General features: G+C 41.1%; 1 protein-coding gene across 2 annotated transcripts in view; it reads right to left on the bottom strand.

The window, feature by feature from the left end:
* The window catches only part of LOC139378780 (ankyrin repeat and BTB/POZ domain-containing protein 3-A-like), a 219,250-nt gene that overhangs the window by 49,865 nt on the left and 148,874 nt on the right, over nucleotides 1–20,511 (bottom strand). The window contains exons 6-8 of one of the 2 annotated variants that reach the window (XM_071121275.1): nucleotides 13,256–13,389; nucleotides 9,572–9,591; nucleotides 1,404–1,441 (exon numbers count right to left, since the gene is read on the bottom strand). In XM_071121275.1, coding sequence (XP_070977376.1) covers nucleotides 1,404–1,441; nucleotides 9,572–9,591; nucleotides 13,256–13,389 — 192 coding nt within the window. The remainder of the gene's footprint in view (nucleotides 1–1,403; nucleotides 1,442–9,571; nucleotides 9,592–13,255; nucleotides 13,390–20,511) is intronic. The other variant, XM_071121276.1, reaches the window with a different exon arrangement.

The following is a 20,511-nucleotide window of genomic DNA, read 5'->3' as shown; positions in this document are numbered from 1 at the left end:
AATCTCATAATTACAATTCCTAACACATACATGTGTCTCATATCATTTTAAAGGTAATCTTGTTGTTAATCCCACCAAAGTGTCCGCTTTCAAATAGACTTTTCAGCGAAAGCACTACAAACGATTATGTTAGGTCTCCACCAAACCACAATAAGCACAGCCATTTTCCAGCGAAATATAGCATTCACAAAAACCAGAAATAAAGATAAAATCATTCACTAACCTTGAATTATCTTCATCAGATGACACTCATAGGACTTCATGTTACACAATACATGAATGTTTTGTTTGATAAAGTTAATATTTATATTTAAAAAATATGAGTTTACATTGGCTATTTAGATTCACTAGTTCCAAAAACATCACTTGATTTTGCATAGCCACATCGTTTCAACAGACATACTCATCATAAATGTAGATGATAATACAAGTTATACACATGGAATTATAGATATACCTCTCCTTAATGCAACCGCTGTGTCAGATTTAAAAAAAAGTTTACGGAAAAAGCAATCCCATGCAATAATCTGAGACGGAGCTCAGAACAGTAGACAAATTAGCCGCCATGTTGTAGTCAACAGAAACCAGAAAATACATGATAAATGTTTCCTTACCTTTGATGAACTTCATCAGAATGCAGTCCTAGGAATCCCAGGTCCACAATAAATACTTGATTTGTTCGAAAATGTCCGTTATTTGTGTACAACTAGCTACTTGGTTAGCGCGTTTGGTAAACAATTCCAAAGTCACAAAGCGCGTCCACTATACTGTGACGAAATGTCCAAAAGATACGTAACAGTTAGTAGAAACATGTCAAACGATGTACTGAATCAATCTCTAGAATGTTGTTTACATATATCTTGAAAAACGGTCCAACCGGAGAATTAGAATGACTTCAAATGAGCGGTGGAACGCAGGTGCTTCCCCTGTGAGCTCGCATAGTGATTTCATGGTCAACTCGTGGCAGTGGTGAATATTTCCTGTGTCATTCGACCCCCCTTCACATTAGAGTCATCAGACAAAGTTCTATTGACTGTTGACATCTAGTGGAAGGCGTAGGAAGTGAAAATTCATCCATATCTCACTGTAATTTCAATGAGACCTTGTTTGAAGATCTGCCACCCCAGAAAAAAAGAATTTCTCAGGTTTTTGCCTGCTATATGAGTTCTGTTATACTCACAGATTCAAACAGTGTAAGAAACTTCATAGTGTTTTCTATCCAATACTAATAATAATATGCATGTATTAGCAACTGAGACTGAGGAGCTGGCCGTGTACAATGGGCACCTTTTCATTCAAGCTACTCAATACTGCCCCTGCAGCCATAAAAAAGTTAAACAGTGAGATTTTGTAAAAAAGCACTTCTTTAAAGCAAAGTGTCTTTGGAATTTACATACCTTAACTTCTTGGACCTGGAAATGCAAATGCGCTACGCTAAATGCTAAATGTACTCGTTAAAACTCAAACGTTCATTAAAATACACATGCAGGGTATTGAATTAAAGCTACACTCGTTGTGAATCTAGCCAACAAGTCAGATTTTTAAACAAAAGAATTAGCGTAGCCGGCACTACACAAAAACGCAGAAATAAAATATAAAACATTCATTACATTTGATGATATTCTTTGTTGGCACTCCTATATGTCCCATAAACATCACAAATTGGTCTTTTTCCCGATTAAATCCGTCCATGAATGCCCAAAATATCCATTTGTATAGCCTGTCTGCTTCACGAAAAAAGCTCTCTTCCAACACGCAACGTCATTTTTAAAAATGATATAAGTTGCCTATATTCTTTGACAAAACACTTCAACCTACTTTTGTAACCCAACTTTAGGTATTTGTAAACGTTAATAAGCGATCAAATTGATCACTGGGCGATCTGTATTCAATAGCAGCTACTCAAGAAAACAATGTCCATTTTTCAATCTTCCAAAATCGATTGAGGTAGGCTGGATGGAATGACGGATCTATTGGTAATGTCTCAAAGGATTTTTGTCAATGAAAATGACGTTTTTGGCGACATCGTGTGGAAGCTGAATTGCATCCGTGTCCATATTAAATTTGGTTTCCTTTAAACAATCCATGAAAGGGGCGCATGGACACTTTTTTCAGCTTTCAGTGACCAGTTTTTCTTGCGCTTTTCGATGAAACACACGCTCTGTTATAGTCACAGCCGTGATTTAACCAGTTTTAGAAACTTCAGAGTGTTTTCTATCCACGCATACTAATCATATGCATATACTATATTCCTGGCATGAGTAGCAGGACGCTGAAATGTTGCGCGATTTTTAACAGAATGTTCGAAAAAGGAGGGGGTAGGATGAAGAGGTTTTAAGGGAACATTTTGACATTTGCTGTATGGTTAGTGAGAAAGTCCATATTGCAAATGTACGGTCCCTTACTAGACGTCCGAAAACGTTCGTAAAATTTGCGGTCGGCGTTGGGCCGTGCGGTAGGGCCGGACCTACCGGGAAGTCATCAAATAAACTTTCTCGGACTTTCTCTCGGGTTTCCGTTTTATAAAATAATCAAATTTTGTTCATTTTTCCACTGTCCCGGAAAATCCCACAAGAGGGCATAAGCAATCATATTGCAATTGTACAAAACATCACGAATCACGACGGGGCCTTATCTCCAAAACTGAAAATATTTTGAAGCCGAAACTTGGTGAGCGTAGGTTTGGCATAATGGGCAGTTGGCCCCGAACAAGATGGCGTCTAGGCCTCAACGGCTTTTGAGTTATGGCCATTTCTCTGGGATTAAAGGTCCAAAATGAAAATAGAGAAATTATTTTTCCACTTCAGGTCAAGGTCAAGGAGCCTCCGGTGTCAATAAAAAAGGAACCAGCAATTTATCTATCGTCATTTAAGAGAAATCGTACAATGACAAATTGATGATGTTCAAAGATTGTTTTTTTTTTTTCAACAGTTACTGATCCAGGTGCAGGGTGTTCATACGAATCTTTTTAAAGTGTGCTGCGGAGCTATGCGAGATTTTTGTGATTTTCTATGATTTTCTGAAATAACACACACATACTAAACCCTCCGTAAATAACTCAGTTCTTAACGTAAAGACTTAAAACTCAGGATTCTGTAAAGGCCTACCCGAATCAGGATATGAGTTTATTTATAGTGTCATAGTGGCAGTTTCCAAGGGTTAAAAAGGTCAGATCTTTTCAAAACTTCATATGTGTGATTAGACAACCCCCATAAACTGTAAGTCAGTCATTTCTCCCAACAGATGTCAAAGAAAAGCTCTCACACACACACACAGCAAGGATGGAGTGACAAAGTGCAGTTCTTAAAGACACAGAGAGCAGGCAATGGCATTACCATAATCCCTAGGCCATGCCGAGTTCAACGAGATATCCCGGTTGACCGTAGCTCGCTCGGTCTAAGCGCAGCGACCATTAGAAAAGTAGGCCCAAAATGAAGCCTGCCCCACAATGTCATTTGCTTTTGAGTGACAGTGAGAGAACCGTTAGGGTGAGAAGCACAATTCGACCTCAGGTACGTTCCTAAGGTCCTTCCGATTCGTGCAAGCCCAACCTTGACCGTGTGGCATTAACCCTTAACAGTTAAAAGAAGGTGTTTACATCAAACAGTTTTGTTTTGAAGGGTTAAAAAAGTCACATCTCTCCAAAATGTCATATGTGTGACTAGGTAACCCTCCTGAACTGTAAATCAGTAATTTCTCCCAACAGATGTCAAAGAAAAGCTCTCACACACACACACACAGCAAGGATGGAGTGAAAAAGTGCGGTGCTTAAAGACACAGAGAGCAGGCAATGGCATTACCATAATCTCTAGGCCGTGCCGAGTTCAACGAGATATCCCGCTTGACCGTAGCTCGCTCGGTCTAAGCGCAGCGACCATTAGAAAAGTAGGCCCAAAATGAAGCCTGCACCACAACGTCATTTGCTTTTGGGTGACAGCGGCGGAACCGTTAGGTTTAGAAGGACAATTCAACCACATGAATGTTCCTAAGGTCCTCCCGATCTTTGCAAGCCTAACCTTGACCGTGTGGCATTAACCCTTAACAGTAAAACAGGTTTTTTTGATCTCACAGATTACAATGACTTCTCTCCCCATAGGAGTACATTGCCTGTACCCCTAATTTCAACCTCAGGCCTATGTGGGTTATGAATGCCTTATGAGCCTGTCTTCGATAACAGTCCATCAGGCCACTATGAGGTCTACCTGTGTCGATTCTAAGCTACCTGGACCAACCGGAAGTGGTTAAAATCACCCTAAAAGTGTTTACCCATACCTTGCCTGCAGTTTGATAGACGTAGTGCATTCAACCCTGTGTAAATAAGTCAGTTCTTAACGTAAGATTTAAAACTCAGGATTCTGTAAAAGCATACCCCAATGAGGATGTGTGTTGACTTATAGCTTCCTGTGCCAACCGGAAGTGCCATAATTGGTGTCTCAGGGGCTGTTTCGAAGGGTAAAAAAGTCAGATCTGTCCAAAACTTCGTATGTGTGATTATGCAACCCCCATGAACTGTAAATCAGTCATTTTTTCCATAAAATTTCAAAGGAAAACTAAATCACACACACACACAGCTTGGAAGGAGGGACCCATTGGGGTGCGTAGAGACATACACTGCCTGCATTAGTTAACCTTGTTGGAACTTTTAAAGAACCGTCAGACCTAGAGTTCCGAAACTTTAGAAACCTGTTCTAGACCTCAGGTCGATAGTGCGTGGTGAGTTAGGTGTCTATAGAAGGTTCTCGGACCGAGAAACAGCCTCGTACATTTGCAATGACTTCAATTCAATTTTGCTTCACGAAAATGACGACATTTAGAAATGTCCCAGAGTCGAAAGACTAGGTGCATTACGATCGCCTTGGCCCATATAGACGGACCCCAACGTTTCTGTCCGATAGCTCATTCAAGGACCTGGTAGCAAGTCATGGAAAAAAGTGGATTTTCAGCACCAATTAGGGTCTTGCTCGGGCACCAAATGACCTATCGAGCCGAAACTTGGGATTCGGGGTCGCCTCAGCTAGACCTACACATGACATCTGAACTGGACCCACAGCTGGAACGTAACTACGTGTTTTACGTTTTTTTTTATGGTTTGAACCGAAGGCGTTGTGAATTTTGGGCCAGCTCTGAAGTATGTGATAGTTGGCTACTAAACGAGTTGGAAAAAGTGGGTTTGGTGTCAGTTTGTATCAGTTTGGTGTCAGAATGATATCTAATTGACTGATGGACAGTGACTTGCTGGTGACTCTTGTCCATTTGCAATATGTTTAAACAGTGAGGTACCATCACCAAAGTGACATTCTGAAATCAACCCTAACGAGCGATTGAGATGAACCAGAATCACTGCCCAGCCATCCCGAGTTCATCGGGCCAGTCAATTTCACATTCCTGCAGGATTTTTATAGCATGACAAATTCGTGATGGTACATGCCCATTGAACCATATTGCAAATGCACAGTGACTTTGCAAAAGTGAGAAAACATAAACAAATGGACATAACGAAATCAACACAACGAGCGATAGAGAAGACCCACTATCAATGCCCGGCCATCCTGTGTTCATCAGGCCAGTCAATGTTACATTTCTGCAGGATTTTTGACCATGCCAAATTCGTGATGGTAAATGCCCATTGAAACATATTGCAAATGCACGTGCATTTGCAATATGATTCAATAGTGAAAAAAAACATCACCAAATGGACATGATGAAGTCAACACAACGAGCGATGGAAAGGAGCAACTATCACTGCCCGGCCATCCTGTGTTCATCAGACCAGTCAATGCACGTGCATTTGCAATATGATTCAATAGTGAAAAAAACATCCCCAAATGGACATGATGAAATCAACACAACGAGTGATGGAAGGGAACAACTATCACTGCCCGGCCATCCCGAGTTCATTGGGCCAGTCAATTTTGCATTTCTAAAGGATTTTTGAGCATGTCAAATTTCTTATGTTATTTGGCCAAAGAAAAAGTGACTTTTGACTTTGACTTTTGACTTCCTATGAAATCATATTGCAAATGGACAAAACATGTGCCTTATGCACAAGTAAAAAAATTAAAATTATGATAATAAAAGTTGACAAAAGTATAGTTTGAGCAAAGTATAGTTTGACTTTTGAGCATGCCAAATTCGTGATGGTAAATTCCCATTGAAACATATTGCAAATGCACGTGCATTTGCAATATGATTCAATAGTGAATAAAACATCACCAAATGGACATGATGAAATCAACACTGGATATTTTTTTTAAATGCCTTCCTAACCATCTTAAATAAACATGCCCCATTCAAGAAATTTAGAACCAGGAACAGATATAGCCCTTGGTTCTCCCCAGACCTGACTGCCCTTAACCAACACAAAAAACATCCTATGGCGTTCTGTATTAGCATCGAACAGCCCCCGTGATATGCAGCTGTTCAGGGAAGCTAGAAACCATTATACACAGGCAGTTAGAAAAGCCAAGGCTAGCTTTTTCAAGCTGAAATTTGCTTCCTGCAACACTAACTCAAATAAGTTATGGGACACTGTAAAGTCCATGGAGAATAAAAACACCTCCTCCCAGCTGCCCACTGCACTGAAGATAGGAAACACTGTCACCACTGATAAATCCACCATAATTGAGAATTTCAATAAGCATTTTTCTACAACTGGCCATGTTTTCCACCTGGCTACTCCTACCCTGGTCAACAGCACTGCACCCCCCACAGCAACTCGCCCAAGCCTTCCCCATTTCTCCTTCTCCCAAATCCGTTCAGCTGATGTTCTGAATGAGCTGCAAAATCTGGACCCCTACAAATCAGCCGGGATAGACAATCTGGACCCTTTCTTTCTAAAATGATCTGCCTAAATTGTTGACACCCCTATTACTAGCCTGTTCAACCTCTCTTTCGTGTCGTCTGAGATTCCCAAAGATTGGAAAGCAGCTGCGGTCATCCCCCTCTTCAAAGGGGGGGACACTCTTGACCCAAACTGCTACAGACCTATATCCATCCTACCATGCCTTTCTAAGGTCTTCGAAAGCCAAGTCAACAAACAGATTACCGACCATTTCGAATCTCACCGTACCTTCTCTGCTATGCAATCTGGTTTCAGAGCTGGTCATGGGTGCACCTCAGCCACGCTCAAGGTCCTAAATGATATCTTAACCGCCATCGATAAGAAACATTACTGTGCAGCCGTATTCATTGATCTGGCCAAGGCTTTCGACTCTGTCAATCACCACATCCTCATCGGCAGACTCGACAGCCTTGGTTTCTCAAATGATTGCCTCGCCTGGTTCACCAACTACTTCTCTGATAGAGTTCAGTGTGTCAAATCGGAGGGTCTGCTGTCCGGACCTCTGGCAGTCTCTATGGGGGTGCCACAGGGTTCAATTCTTGGACCGACTCTCTTCTCTGTATACATCAATGAGGTCGCTCTTGCTGCTGGTGAGTCTCTGATCCACCTCTAAGCAGACGACACCATTCTGTATACTTCTGGCCCTTCTTTGGACACTGTGTTAACAACCCTCCAGGCAAGCTTCAATGCCATACAACTCTCCTTCCGTGGCCTCCAATTGCTCTTAAATACAAGTAAAACTAAATGCATGCTCTTTACCGATCGCTACCTGCACCTACCCGCCTGTCCAACATCACTACTCTGGAGGGCTCTGACTTAGAATACGTGGACAACTACAAATACTTAGGTGTCTGGTTAGACTGTAAACTCTCCTTCCAGACCCATATCAAACATCTCCAATCCAAAGTTAAATCTAGAATTGGCTTTCTATTTCGCAACAAAGCATCCTTCACTCATGCTGCTAAACATACCCTTGTAAAACTGACCATCCTACCAATCCTCGACTTTGGCAATGTCATTTACAAAATAGCCTCCAATACCCTACTCAACAAATTGGATGCAGTCTATCACAGTGCAATCCGTTTTGTCACCAAAGCCCCATATACTACCCACCATTGCGACCTGTACGCCCTCGTTGGCTGGCCCTCGCTTCATACTCGTCGCCAAACCCACTGGCTCCATGTCATCTACAAGACCCTGCTAGGTAAAGTCCCCCCTTATCTCAGCTCGCTGGTCACCATTGCATCTCCCACCTGTAGCACACTCTCCAGCAGGTTTATCTCTCTAGTCACCCCCAAAACCAATTCTTTCTTTGGCCGCCTCTCTTTCCAGTTCTCTGCTGCCAATGACTGGAACAAACTACAACAATCTCTGAAACTGGAAACGCTTATCTCCCTCACTAGCTTTAAGCACCATCTGTCAGAGCAGCTCACAGATTACTGCACCTGTACATAGCCCACCTATAATTTAGCCCAAACAACTACCTCTTTCCCTACTGTATTTAATTAATTAATTTATTTTGCTCCTTTGCACCCCATTATTTTTATTTCTACTTTGCACATTCTTCCATTGCAAATCTACCATTCCAGTGTTTTACATGCTATATTGTATTTACTTTGCCACCATGGCCACCATGGCCTTTACCTCCCTTCTCACCTCATTTGCTCACATCGTATATAGACTTGTTTATACTGTATTATTGACTGTATGTTTGCTTTACTCCATGTGTAACTCTGTGTCGTTGTATGTGTCGAACTGCTTTGCTTTATCTTGGCCAGGTCGCAATTGTAAATGATAACTTGTTCTCAACTTGCCTACCTGGTTAAATAAAGGTGAAATAAAAATAAAATAAAATAAACACAACGAGTGATGGAAGGGAACAACTATCACTGCCCGGCCATCCCGAGTTCATCGGGCCAGTCAATTGTGCATTTCTAAAGGATTTTTGAGCATGTCAAATTTCTTATGTTATTTGGCCAAAGAAAAAGTGACTTTTGACTTTGACTTTTGACTTCCTATGAAATCATATTCCAAATGGAGAAAACCTTATGCACAAGTAAAAAAAAAAAAAAAAATTATGATAATAAATTTGGACAAAAGTATGTTGATACAGTTCTTATACATGTGTAATTGACACAAAAAACGAAAGAATTTCGAAAAACGGTCCAGAAAGCACTTTTTTGGGGGGTGATAAGTTTTTGAAAAAAAATTAACTTTTTAAAAATGTTGCTTTTGGATGTTGACTTGTGTTGCATTTGCAATATGAAAAACCATGGTGGAGCGCGCTCGCCACCTGTTGGATTTTTAAAGTGTTACAACTGGCATTTGCCATATGGCATTTGCAATCAACTTTACACGAAACGACGCCGAATTGGGTGATATTGGACACCGTTTATATGGTTTGTCCAGTGCCAATGACTTCCCATTCATTTTTGTCCATTTCAGGGGGGTGTTCCCTTACAGTAACCAGTAAGTTACCGTAAAAATGTTTTTACAATGTGGGGAACACTGGACAATTTGCTGTGTATATACATTGGATTCAGAAAGTATTCAGACCCCTTGACTTTTTCCACATTGTTACTTTACTTTTTCCTTATCAATCTACACACAATACCCCATAATGACAAAGCAAAAACAGGTTTTTAGAAATGTTTGCACATTCATAAAAAATAAAAAATGATATGACATTTTACATAAGCATTCAGACTCTTTAGTCAGTACTGTCACAACTTTTGCCGGTCCCTCTCCTTGTTCGAGCGGTGTTTGGCGGTTCGACGTCACCGGCCTTCTAGCCAAATACTTATTTTCCACCATATTTTGCAAATAAATTCATTACAAATCCTACAATGTGATTTTCTGGATTTTTTTTCTAATTTTGTCTGTCATGGGTGAAGTGTACCTATGATGAACATTTCAGGCCTCTCTCATCTTTTTAAGTGGGAGAACTTGCACAATTGGTGGCTGACTAAATACTTTTTTGCCCCACTGTATATATATTTCACCTTTATTTAACCAGGTAGGCCAGTTGAGAACAAGTTATAATTTACAACTGCGACCTGGCCAAGATGAAGCAAAGCAGTGCGGAAAAATCAACAGGGTTACACATAAATAAACGTACAGTCAATAACACAACATAAAAAAATATAAAAATCTATGTACAGTGTGTGCAAATGTAGAAGAGTAGGGAGGTAGGCAATAAATAGGCCATAGCGGCGAAATAATAATAATTTAGCATTAACACTCGAGTGATAGATGTGCAGATGATGATGTGCAAGTAGAGATACTGGGGTGCATGTAAAGCAAGAGTGTAATTAATAATTTAGGAATGCGGTAGTTGGGTGTGCTTTATACAGATGGCTGTGTACAGGTACGGTGATCGGTAAGCTGCTCTGACAGCTGATGCTTAAAGCTAGAGAGGGAGATCTAAAACTCCAGCTTCATTGATTTTTGGAATTCGTTCCTGTCATTGATAGCAGAGAACTGGAAAGAAAGGCGGCCAAAGGAAGTGTTGGCTTTGGGGATGACCAGTGCAATATACCTGCTGGAGCGCGTGCTATGGGTGGATGTTGCAATGGTAACCAGTGAGCTGAGATAAGGCGGGGCTTTACCTAGCAAAGACTTATAGATGACCTGGAGCCAGTGGGTTTGCAGACGAATATGTAGTGAGGTCTAGCCAACAAGAGCATACAGGTTGCGGTGGTGGGTAGTATATGGGGCTTTGGTGACATAACAGATGGCACTGTGATAGACTACATCCAGTTTGCTGAGTAGAATGTTGGAGGTTAGTTTGTAAATGACATCGCCGAAGTCAAGGATCGGTAGGATAGTCAGTTTACGAGGGTATGTTTGGAAGCATGAAGAAGCATTTGTTTTACAAAATAGGAAGCCGATTCTAGATGTAATTTTGGATTGTAGATGCTACATTCTTATGGGTACCTGGCACGGTAGCGTTCCACCTGGCCAACATCCAGTGAAATTGCAGTGCGCGAAATACAAAAATACGCAATTCAAATATTTAACTTGAAAATATGTGTTATCCATCAAAATAAAGCTTAACTTCTTGTTAATCCAGGCGCCATGTCAGCTTTCAAAAAGGCTTTACGGCGAAAGCATACCATGCGATTATCTGAGGACAGCGCTCAGCAGACAAATCATTACATACAGTTCCCAGCCAAGTAGACTAGTCACAAAAGTCAGAAACAGCAATAAAATTAATCAGTTACCTTTGATGATCTTCGTATGGTTGCACTCAAAAGACTCCCAGTCACACAATACATGTTTGTTTTGTTCAATAAAGTCCCTCTTTATATCCAAAAACCTCCGTTCTGTTGGCGCGTTTTGTTCAGTAATCCAATGGCTCAAAGTCAGTCACAACAGGCAGACGAAAAATCCAAATAGTATCCGTAAAGTTCGTAGAAACATGTCAAACGGTGTTCATAATCAATCCTCGGGTTGTTTCTGGTCCAAATAATAAATAATATTTCACCCGGACAATAGCTTCGTCAATATAAAAGAAAAACATGAAAGGCACACTCTCGGCCACCAGCAGCAAACAGGTCTGGGGACTATCCACTATCTTACTCCCTCATTTTTCAGAATACAAGCCTGAAACCATTTCTAAAGACTGTTGACATCTAGTGGAAGCCATAGGAAGTGCAATTTGAGTCCTAAGTCAATGGATACTGTAATGGCATTCAATAGAAAATTACAGATATAAAAACATCCCACTTCCTGGATGGATATTTCTCAGGTTTTCGCCTGCCATATCAGTTCTGTTATACTCACGTTATTTGAACAGTTTTGGAAACGTTAGAGTGTTGTCTATCCAAATCTACCAATTATATGCATATCCTAGCTTCTGAGCCTGAGTAACAGGCAGTTTACTTTGGGCCCGCTTTTCATCCGGAGGTGAAAATAGTGCCCCTACACTAGTGAGGTTAATTTGAGTCTGGAAGAAGAGTTACAGTCTAACCAGACACCTAGGTATTTGTAGTTGACCACATAGTCTAAGTCAGAACAGTCCAGAGTAGTGATGCTAGTCGGGTGGGAGTGTGCGAGCAGCTATCGGTTGTAGAGCATGCAACTAGTTTTACTTGCATTTAAAAACAGTAGGAGGCCTCGGAAGGAATGTTGTATGGCATTGAAGCTCATTTGTAGGTTTCTTATTACAGTGTTTAAAGAAGGGCAAGAAGTATACAGAATGGTGTCGTCTGCATAGAGGTGGATCAGAGAATCACCAACAACAAAAGCGACAGCATTGATATATAGAGAGAAAAGAGTCGTCATGTTCCTTTTGCCTTAGAGTGGCCTCTGTCTGTCATGTGAAAAGTAGCTTTGTCTGTCATGTGAAGAGTGGCTTCCTCTGTCATGTGCCTTTTACTGAAGAGTGGCTTCTGTCTGGCCACTCTACCATAAAGGCCCGATTGGTGGAGTGCTGCGGAGACTGTTGTCCTTTTGGAAGGTTATCCCATCTCCACTGAGTAACTCTGGAGCTCTGTCAGAGTTACCATCGAGTTCTTGGTCACCTCCCTGACCAAGGCCCTTCTCCCCTGATTGCTCAGTTTGGCTGCATGGCCAGCTCTAGGAAGAGTCTTGGATGTTCCAAACTTCTTCCATTTAAGTGATGGAGGCCATTGTGTTCTTGGGGACCTTCAATGCTACAGAATATTTTTTCACCACTACAGCCAATGCTTGGCATTGCACATGGTGATCTTAGGCTTGTGTGCAACTGCTCGGCCATGGAAAACCATTTCAATTTTACGCGCTACGCGCTCTAGCTGTCCCGTTCTGTGCGCTTGTATCACTTCACGGCTGAGCCATTGTTGCTCCTAGACATTTCCACTTCACAATAAATGCACTTACAGTTGACCGGAGCATCCAGTTAACACTTGATATGATTTAATTACAGTCGATTCAATCAACTATGGCAGATGAGCAAACACATATCACAGTCGTAGCCATTGAAACCAAAAATGTGTTACCATTACCGAGTATGTTGTTGTAGGGAAAGCGTGTACTTGCAAATTGATTATGTATTTTGAAAATACAAAATTCATACAATAACTATTTGGATTAAAACAATTCTTTGCTAAAGTATTTAGTATTTTATTTTGATACATTGGTCTTTAGAGTATTTGGTGATTTTAACAAGATAGTACTTTGCTCATCTCTGACTGTAAAGCCAAAGATATTTGGCATGACAATGAGAGACAAGGAGTTGGCAATTGTACGATAACACAAACAGGTTTCTTTGCAGGATGTAGGCACTTAATGTAAAATGCTACCAACACTACACACACATTTCAAACGCAGGTAAAATAATGCAAGAAAAAGGAAACAAGAAACATGTTACAACACAAGACAGGGGTTGTCTGCTTCTCTCCACACCATCCCAACAATATCCCACCTATTTATTTATCACTGTGTTCCCGGGGGACATATTGTTTGGAAGCACTGACCTCACTGTTGATGTCGGCCCCAGTGTCCAGCAGCATCTTAACCATGGCCTCGTCTCCCCGCACACAGGCATACATGAGTGGTGTCATCCCCTAGAGGGGAGAGATGGAGAGAAAAGGGGTGACAGATTCACAGTCACTTGCAGAGGTGACTCTTACAGGACCATATGGTCCCAATTTCAGGGATTCAGTATTCCTAAAGTGTGGACACTGTACTTCTTCATCACAAGGTCGGAAACCCTTAGCGACCTAAATAACTACTGCCATATATAAAAGCTTTTCGAATCATTGATAAACTCTCAACTTCGCTCCTTCTTAACCAGCAAATATATCCTAAATACATATTAACAAGTATTTTGACAAGGTCAAAGTACCATCTCAGCTGCATCCATTGACGTCAACGATATTGTATGCTCGCTAGATAAAAAGCAGCATTGTTTAGCCCTGTTTATTGACCTGTCAAAGGCACTTATTGTAATTGAACAGACTGTCTCGGTTGGACATGACAGCAAACAGAAATTACCTTATGGGCAGATGTATTGTTGTTGACTATCAATTCACAATTCCTTGAGGTCAGTAAACATGTACAGTGCCTTGCGAAAGTATTCGGCCCCCTTGAACTTTGCGACCTTTTTCCACATTTCAGGCTTCAAACATAAAGATATAAAACTGTATTTTTTGTGAAGAATCAACAACAAGTGGGACACAATCATGAAGTTGAACAACATTTATTGGATTTTTCAAACTTTTTTAACAAATCAAAAACTGAAAAATTGGGCGTGCAAAATTATTCAGCCCCCTTAAGTTAATACTTTGTAGCGCCACCTTTTTCCTGCGATTACAGCTGTAAGTCGCTTGGGGTATGTCTCTATCAGTTTTGCACATCGAGAGACTGAAATGTTTTCCCATTCCTCCTTGCAAAACAGCTCGAGCTCAGTGAGGTTGGATGGAGAGCATTTGTGAACAGCAGTTTTCAGTTCTTTCCACAGATTCTCGATTGGATTCAGGTCTGGACTTTGACTTGGCCATTCTAACACCTGGATATGTTTATTTTTGAACCATTCCCTTGTAGATTTTGCTTTATGTTTTGGATCATTGTCTTGTTGGAAGACAAATCTCCGTCCCAGTCTCAGGTCTTTTGCAGACTCCATCAGGTTTTCTTCCAGAATGGTCCTGTATTTGGCTCCATCCATCTTCCCATCAATTGTAAACATCTTCCCTGTCCCTGCTGAAGAAAAGCAGGCCCAAACCATGATGCTGCCACCACCATGTTTGACAGTGGGGATGGTGTGTTCAGCTGTGTTGCTTTTACGCCAAACATAACGTTTTGCATTGTTGCCAAAAAGTTCAGTTTTGGTTTCATCTGACCAGAGCACCTTCTTCAACATGTTTGGTGTGTCTCCCAGGTGGCTTGTGGCAAACTTTAAACAACACTTTTTATGGATATCTTTAAGAAATGGCTTTCTTCTTGCCACTCTTCCATAAAGGCCATATTTGTGCAATATACGACTGATTGTTGTCCTATGGACAGAGTCTCCCACCTCAGCTGTAGATCTCTGCAGTTCATCCAGAGTGATCATGGGCCTCTTGGCTGCATCTCTGATCAGTCTTCTCCTTGTATGAGCTGAAAGTTTAGAGGGACGGCCAGGTCTTGGTAGATTTGCAGTGGTCTGATACTCCTTCCATTTCAATATTATCGCTTGCACAGTGCTCCTTGGGATGTTTAAAGCTTGGGAAATATTTTCGTATCCAAATCCGGCTTTAAACTTCTTCACAACAGTATCTCGGACCTGCCTGGTGTGTTCCTTGTTCTTCATGATGCTCTCTGCGCTTTTAACAGACCTCTGAGACTATCACAGTGCAGGTGCATTTATACAGAGACTTGATTACACACAGGTGGATTGTATTTATCATCATTAGTCATTTAGGTCAACAATGGATCATTCAGAGATCCTCACTGAACTTCTGGAGAGAGTTTGCTGCACTGAAAGTAAAGGGGCTGAATAATTTTGCACTCCCAATTTTTCAGTTTTTGAATTGTTAAAAAAGTTTGAAATATCCAATAAATGTCGTTCCACTTCATGATTGTGTCCCACTTGTTGTTGATTCTTCACAAACAAATACAGTTTTATATCTTTATGTTTGAAGCCTGAAATGTGGCAAAAGGTCGCAAAGTTCAAGGGGGCCGAATACTTTCGCAAGGCACTGTACGTCAAGGGTCCATTTTAGGGTCTACACAATTCACATTATATATCCACTTCATATTGGTTTCTCAGTAAAAAACTGTAAACTTCTGATGAAAGCACTCTATTTTATTTAACCAAGCAAGTCAGTTAAGAACAAATTCTTATTTACAATGACGGCCTACCCCGGGGCAGCAGGGTAGCCAAGTGGTTAATAACCTCTTAAAGCAATATGGCAGAATTTTCACTTTTGGATAAATAGCGTGCCCAATTTCAACTTCCTGCTACTCATGCCAATAATATAAGATATGCATATTAGTCAAAGATTTGGATAGAAAACACTCTGAAGTTTCTAAAACAGTTTGAATCATGTCTGTGAGTATAACAGAACTTATGTAGCAGGCAAAACCCAGAGGACTAACTGTTCAGATTTTTTCCCCCCCTCTCTGTTCACTATATTGTCTTTGCCATTGGATATTTAATAGGAACCCATTTTCAGTTCCTACCGCTTCCATACGATGTCGCCAGTCTTTGGAATATGGTTGAGGTCATTCCTTTGTTCTATGAAGAAGTAGGCCAACTCGGAACTGGGGACACTTTTGTGAGTTGCGCAAGACGTGAACGTGTTTGATTTCGTTCCTGTATTGAATACAGATTGCCCCGTCTACAATTTGATCGATTATTAACGTTTAAAAATACCTAACGTTGTATTACAAAAGTAGTTTGAACTATTTTGGCAAAGTTTATAGGCAACTTTTGAAATATTTTGTAGTGACGTTGCGTTAGCTCATTTGTTTACTGCTGGTGCAGATGGGTGCAGGCTATCAGATAATAGCTTCTTATGCTTTCGCCGAAAAGCATTTTTAAAATCTGACATGTTGGCTGGATTCACAACGAGTGTAGCTTTAATTCAGTATCTTACATGTGTGATTTAATGAAAGTTTGAATTTTATAGCATTTTATTTGAATCTCGCGCTCTGCATTTCCCCTGGCAATTGGCCAGTTGAGACACTAGCGTCTCCCCTATTTAATTAAGAGTGCTCTCCCTGTGTTTATTTCTAGACAAACAGTCCTATATCTGATTTCCCTGATTTCGTTTCGCTCCACCTTTCTGGTTTGCTTCCTGTCTTTAGGTTTGTTGTGGGTTTTGCATTTATTTGCCTCTTCTTGGGCAAACTTAGTGGGTGCTCATGGTGAATGTCTTTTTAGGTTCTAGTTGTTGTTGCTAGAAAACTTTCAGTGGACACACATATGACTGTCTCCTAAAACCCCACCTGTTTTGTTTTGGCTGTTGGTTAGTGAATTTGTTAGTTCTCTTCTGTTTGAGCGACATTCATGATGGGGAACGTAACAAAATGGGGGTTCATCCGGGATCTTGTTTCCCATGTAGTGGCTTTAATCGCCTACTCTGAAGCTCTGCTGTGCAGAGATATTTGAGTGTTCAAAATAAACTTTTGTGGTAGAGTTTGTCACTGACATCCACCTTGAGGGGTTATAATATTTGAAAGTTACAGTCTTATAAATATTAATAAAGCCATTGACTAAGTTGGAAGAATTTGTGGAAAATCCTACATGGGAAATGCTAGATAAATGTACAAAGGTCAATCTACTCGTCATTGCAAAGCATTATGAAATCAAGGTGTTATCTCGCGATCCCAAAGCAGTAGTCAGAGTTGATCGGTACTGCTTTGGTGGAGGAGGAATTCCTTCCAGAGAGGGAGGATGATGAAAAATGTCCTACGGGTAATATGGTGAGACCTGTAGACGCTCAACGTCTCCGGTTTACTAATCACTGGCTCTAACTACCATCATTACGCACACCTGGCAACATCTTTACATGAACCTGTGCCTCTCCTCTCCGTTTCAAGCCCTTGATAATCGGCCACTAGGATCCGGAACCATCACCAGACCACTCACCCTCACAATGGAGTCCATTCAGCAGGAGAAAATTTCCTTCATCACTAGTGCACCAGCTCACAAGATCATCCTCGGCCTCCCATGGCTCCAATGTCATAACTCCACCATCTCATGGTCGAGGATGAGAATCACGAACTGGTCACCCTAATGCTGGAGGACCTCCTTTCCCGATCCCTCTCGAGTCATATCACCTGTGGTCTGAGATGTAGATCTGGACATTTGCCAGGCTCTGAAGAGGCAACCTGCACCCACTACATGTCCTCCTGAGCGCATCTACATTCCCATGGGGATAAGGGTGCGGCTGTTGACCTGGGCACACAGCTGTCGTCGTTGGATCTCTCTCCGAAAAGTATTGGTGGCCCACCTTTGCGCAGGACGTTATTCGCTACATCAACTCCTGTTCTGTGTTTGCCCAAACTAAGTCCCGCCGGCACGGTCCAGCAGTGAAACTCCTTCCCCTTCCTGTTCCTCAGCATCCCTGGTCTCATCTAACCATTAATATTGTCACTAATCTCCCCCTCCTCTGACGGGTTTACCACCATTTTGGTGGTTATGGATAAATTCTCTAAATCATGTCTTTTATCCCTCTCTCTTTGTCTCCCCACTTCTCTTCAGGTTGCTGAGGCACTGTTCCAGCAGGTTTCCGACATTCGAGGGTGGCTGTTGTCTGTGTGCAGAGGGTCCCTGGTTTGAGCCCAGGTAGGGGCAAGGAGAGGGACGGAAGCAAAACTGTTACATGAGCATAATTTTAATCAGGAGAATCTCTTTTTCATTAAGTTTACATTTTTTCCCTAGTTTTTCATTATGCAGACATAAGCGCAGTTGACACCATTGTGGTGCGGATGTTTACTTTCTACACAATATATTTTTTTCCAGTTTCGTCCGATGAACAGATTGTAGAGGTAAAATAGAGATACATTTTTTATGTAATTCTAAGCATCACTCCAGTCAAAATAAGCTCTGCGAACGTTCAATTCCATTAATTTGCTATGGGCTCGTGCTAGTGTTCCCATTTAATCAGCCGTTTATTCAGCCTTGGTTGAATTTTGGCTCGTTGTATTGTCCAGCCTATAGAAAGCCAGAACGAATTTACGAAAGCACCCGAATGTCCATTTTGAAAGCACAACGAGTATACCATTTAGCTAAGCTAAGAATGACCAGAATAATCAATTCAATAAATGTTGGGTAGTTAGATAGCCTATAGTTAATACACTGGCAAGTTTGATGTATAACAACTAGCGTTAGGTAGCTAGCTAACATACCGGTACATACTGCTGTAATGATATGCTATGTGGTTCGTAAGGACAGCATAGCTAACAAATTGTCAGCCAACATATTGTTTAAGGTAACTTATTTGAAAAGTCATTACTTTATTACATTGAGTAGCAAGCTACCCCTTGGTCGTTAGGACAAATCTGGTCTGTTTTTTTTTACACCTAGCTCGGTTATCAGACTATTCTTTAGTTAAGGTTGAATAGTCTATTGTTCGGCTATTAGCCCTCCTCCCCAACTTGCAACAAATTGTTGTTCCGATCTCATGATCCCTGTTCCACGCGTCATCATTCTGCCCCTGAGTCGCTCACATGTGGACGTGCTGGCAGGATATGGCAGCATCTGTGGTTGTCTGTCAAGAATTCTACATACGCACGTTTGTAGGAAGGTGTGGTTATATTCACAGACAAATTGCTATGGAGGTACATGTGTCTTTTTGTCGAGAGCAAAACCTTTTTATTTTCAATCAAAAATAATTGTACTTATAGCAACTTTTTTCCGACACAAAGGAAGTCAAAACGGACACCTACGAAGATGACATCTCAGGGAAGCAGCACTGGGCTGTATTAACGTATCCTAAAAATAACGGCTGCTGCTTTAGATTAAACGGTCATATCTGTGTAATTGTTTACATATCCATAAAAAAATAAGCTGTTTTCTTTACTTTCAGAGAGCGAGCTGACCGAGGGGTCGAGAATGCAGATATTGCCAGATTTTCACTGTCCTAGGAACAGGCCGTGGAAGCTTTATTGCTGGCAAAAGTGTCCATAACCAGATGTAATTACACTGTTCTGTGTTCTTTTTCTCCATGTGTGCCTGTCTTGTTGTACATGGAAACTGTCTCACATGCATTAATTAAAAAACCCTTAAGGTGTCTGCATCACATAAAGTATATTCTATTAACATTATATTCTATTGCTTGTCCTTAACGTACTCTGTAGCCACTTAGTGTGGACACCAGATGAGACCACACACACAATAACAGTCTCTCTTCTACACTTCATCCCTCTCTCCCTTCTCCCTAAATCCTCTAGGTTATATCAGCTGTTTTGGTGAACCCCTCCTGCATCTGAACTGGCTGACACCGAGGGCGCAGCATGATCATAGGTGAGATGTCACTTGGTCGAGTCAACAGGAAGTATTATTAAAGAGATGCTTTACAAGACCCTGAACGAATATGTTATAGCGCGCGCGCGTGTGTGTGTGTGTGTACAATTCCAGTGATAGTCATTCCAGTGAGAGTCTTTCGGTGAGTGGGCATTAACAAAGAACTCACTAGCAAGTGTGAAAATCTAAGCAAAATATTTCAAGGGCATTTTCTCCTACTTGGGATCATTTTTAAAACAAAATTAACTTGAATCATTTAGCAGACACTTTCATAGTATACAGAGCGACTTACAGGGGCAATTAGGGTTTAGTGCCTTGCTAAAGGGCATATTGACAGATTTTTCAACTAGTCTGCTCGGGTATTCAAACCAGCAACCTTTCAGTTATTGGCCTAATGTGCTTAACCTCTAAGCTACCTTACAAGGAAGCAGCCATGCAAAATATGTCCAGTTAGCTGTTAGTTTTCCATACACCCACTTGCAGTATCCTGAAAGTGTATAAACTGTTGAAGCAGCATGACATTCCCATGATTACTCCAACTACAGTGTATGATAGACCATTTTGAATCTGAGTCGGTACTTCTATAAAAAGATTAACATTTGACTTAACTTCTTAAGGTATTTTCACTTTTGGATAAATAGCGTGCCCAATTTCAACTTCCTGCTACTCATGCCGGGAATATAAGATATGCATATTATTAGTAGATTTGAATAGAAAACACTCTGAAGTTTCTAAA

The sequence above is a fragment of the Oncorhynchus clarkii genome, chromosome 21, assembly GCF_045791955.1.
Source record: "Oncorhynchus clarkii lewisi isolate Uvic-CL-2024 chromosome 21, UVic_Ocla_1.0, whole genome shotgun sequence".
Taxonomy (NCBI): domain Eukaryota; kingdom Metazoa; phylum Chordata; class Actinopteri; order Salmoniformes; family Salmonidae; genus Oncorhynchus; species Oncorhynchus clarkii.
This window is presented reverse-complemented; position numbering and strand designations above follow the sequence as displayed.